Source organism: Setaria italica, chromosome II (assembly GCF_000263155.2).
Source record: "Setaria italica strain Yugu1 chromosome II, Setaria_italica_v2.0, whole genome shotgun sequence".
In the NCBI taxonomy this organism is placed as follows: domain Eukaryota; kingdom Viridiplantae; phylum Streptophyta; class Magnoliopsida; order Poales; family Poaceae; genus Setaria; species Setaria italica.
The window spans coordinates 42,139,468-42,141,531 of NC_028451.1; the positions used below are offsets into that span (position 1 = coordinate 42,139,468).

Consider the following 2,064-nt stretch of genomic DNA (forward strand, 5'->3'; position numbering starts at 1 on the left):
AAGTTTGCAACTGTTTTGATTTTTTTAAAAAAAAATCATTGATGACCATGATTACGTTGACTATTATTCATTTTTATTATCGAATTTTCCAAAGGGTTTGTCTGGTTTATCCTCTCTCCAATGGAGAATTGGAGGAGATTATTGAATCCCTGAGATAGCAATTGGTGCGTGCACTTATTGTTAATCTCCACAGTACTTCCATATAAAATCAAGACCGTATCCATCACTATTATTTTAGTGCAATTCATATCTTGACCGGAAAAGAAAATTATGAAAGTACAGATTTTTAACCTTCTCAACATACGGTCCTCGATCTTGTACCAAACACTAAAATTCGCAAAACATAAAACTAAAGATGCAAACATGCCTCCGGTGAATCAAACAGATATTACAGAGAGAATAAAGCACAAGACATGTATATTCAAGGCCACGTGTATAGATTGTGTATCAACACTAGTTTCTTCGGGCCTTCCGGCGACTGCCACCACTGCCGGAGCTCGTGCGCGTTGCCGTCTTTGCTCTGGTTCTTCCACAGCAGTGCGGATGGTAGGAGGTGCGGCCGCTCCTCGTGCTTGCCGAACAGTTGGTAGGCCATGTCGCGGAACGACAGTGTCGCAGCTGTCCTCGCCATGCCGGGGAGCCTATCCTTCATCACCTCCCGCTGCTCGAAGTAGTCGATGAAGCCCTTGGAGATGATGTCTCTCTCGTGCGCGTACAGGTTCGGCTTCCATGGCTTCAGCTTCTGGAACAGTTCGTCCATGCGATCCTTGTGGGGCGTCAGGACTTTCCCTAGTGCGTACCTGCCCAAATAACCCACGGTGTACACGTCCTTCTTCGCCGCCTCTCCGATCGCCGGAGCCAGCGATACATGCGGCGGGTTGAAGAGGAAGGCCGGGAGGTTGAGGTCCCTATTGGTCATCATGTGACGCCCCACGTCCAGCGCTATCGACGCACCGAGCGAGTGCCCCGCGAGCCAGACCACGGAGCTGCCGCCATTATTGGGGATGGAGATGGAGCTTAGGAGCTGCCCTACCTTTTCGCGTGCGTGGAGGAAGCGGTGGCACACGTGCTGCTTGTTGATCAGGATGCAGAGGTTCTGAAGCATGTCGGGGGCAATCGTGGGGTCCCGTGGCATGGTGCCGCGGAAGGCGACGACGTAGCTTGGAGCCGACGGGTGGCGGCGCGCCCCCTCCGGCGGCGCGTACTCGAAGACGGCTCCATAGACGTATCCTCTGCCTTCGAAGATCCGCCGGCTGTTCGTGCAGAAGACGCATTCGCAGTTGAACTCAAGCACGTTATGGCGCTGGAAATGGAAGCTCTCCCACCACGCCGGCGCGAGCGCATCGGGTTTGTCCTCCACCTTCTTGGTTCGATCGCACTCCAGAACGTAAGTGCCTTTAACAAGACAGGCGATAATGCACCGGCAGTGGTCCTTGTCGTCCCTGAGATTATAGAATGAGGTTGATCCGGATCATTAGATTAGAGTTTGTAAATTGCAGTGCGTAAGCATGTGCGCAAGCAATTAGGAGTTATGTTCTGCAAACAAATTGCGGTAAAATAAATCAAGTACAGTCTAGCAGAAATTAAAAAAAATCTTGCTGAAAACCACCAACTTATTATGCCATGCGGTCCTGTCAGCCCTGTGCTATTGACAAAAAAGCGGCATACCATATCATGGTATCAAGATTATTGTGCATCTCTTGAGAGTGAATATTGTTTACTTGTTGAAGTCTAAAAGGCGAAAATGGATTTGAGTAAGTAAAAGAGAGTGCATACCAGTCAAACTCAATGCCAGTTTGGGCCATCATATGCTTTGGTCCATAGACGTCGAACTTGTTTTTGTCATCAGAAAGGCCCATAGTTCAATATGATCCTGCTGAGGATCGGAGGCAACCACAATCGATGGGCAAATGAACAAAGCTAGGAAGGCAGAAATGCTGACAAGAGTAAGCTAAGCGCCTAGCTACTAGCTAGCTAGTAGTCGTAGTCGTAGGTGCGCCTCTTCTAGTGCTCGTGTGTTTGATTTGCCATGGAAAACCCGAGCCATGGACGACGCTGCATTTA

General features: G+C 49.3%; 1 protein-coding gene across 1 annotated transcript; it reads right to left on the reverse strand.

Moving 5' to 3' along the window:
- Positions 1–201: 201 nt before the first annotated feature.
- Positions 202–2,064, reverse strand: LOC101773184 (GDSL esterase/lipase At4g10955). The gene is made up of 2 exons (XM_004957843.3): positions 1,777–2,064; positions 202–1,442 (listed from the first exon to the last, which is right to left on the reverse strand). The coding sequence occupies exons 1-2, from the start codon at positions 1,857–1,859 to the stop codon at positions 422–424; spliced, it is 1,104 nt and encodes a 367-aa protein (XP_004957900.1). The 5' UTR covers positions 1,860–2,064; the 3' UTR covers positions 202–421.

What these genes read in the sequence shown, in the direction of transcription:
- LOC101773184 (XM_004957843.3), bottom strand. Translation starts at nt 1,859, where the DNA reads ATGGGCCTTTCTGATGACAAAAACAAGTTCGACGTCTATGGACCAAAG. An exon ending in ACTGGCATTGAGTTTGACTG is followed by an intron (nt 1,443 to 1,776) that starts GTATGCACTCTC and finishes CTATAATCTCAG; the next exon opens with GGACGACAAGGACCACTGCC.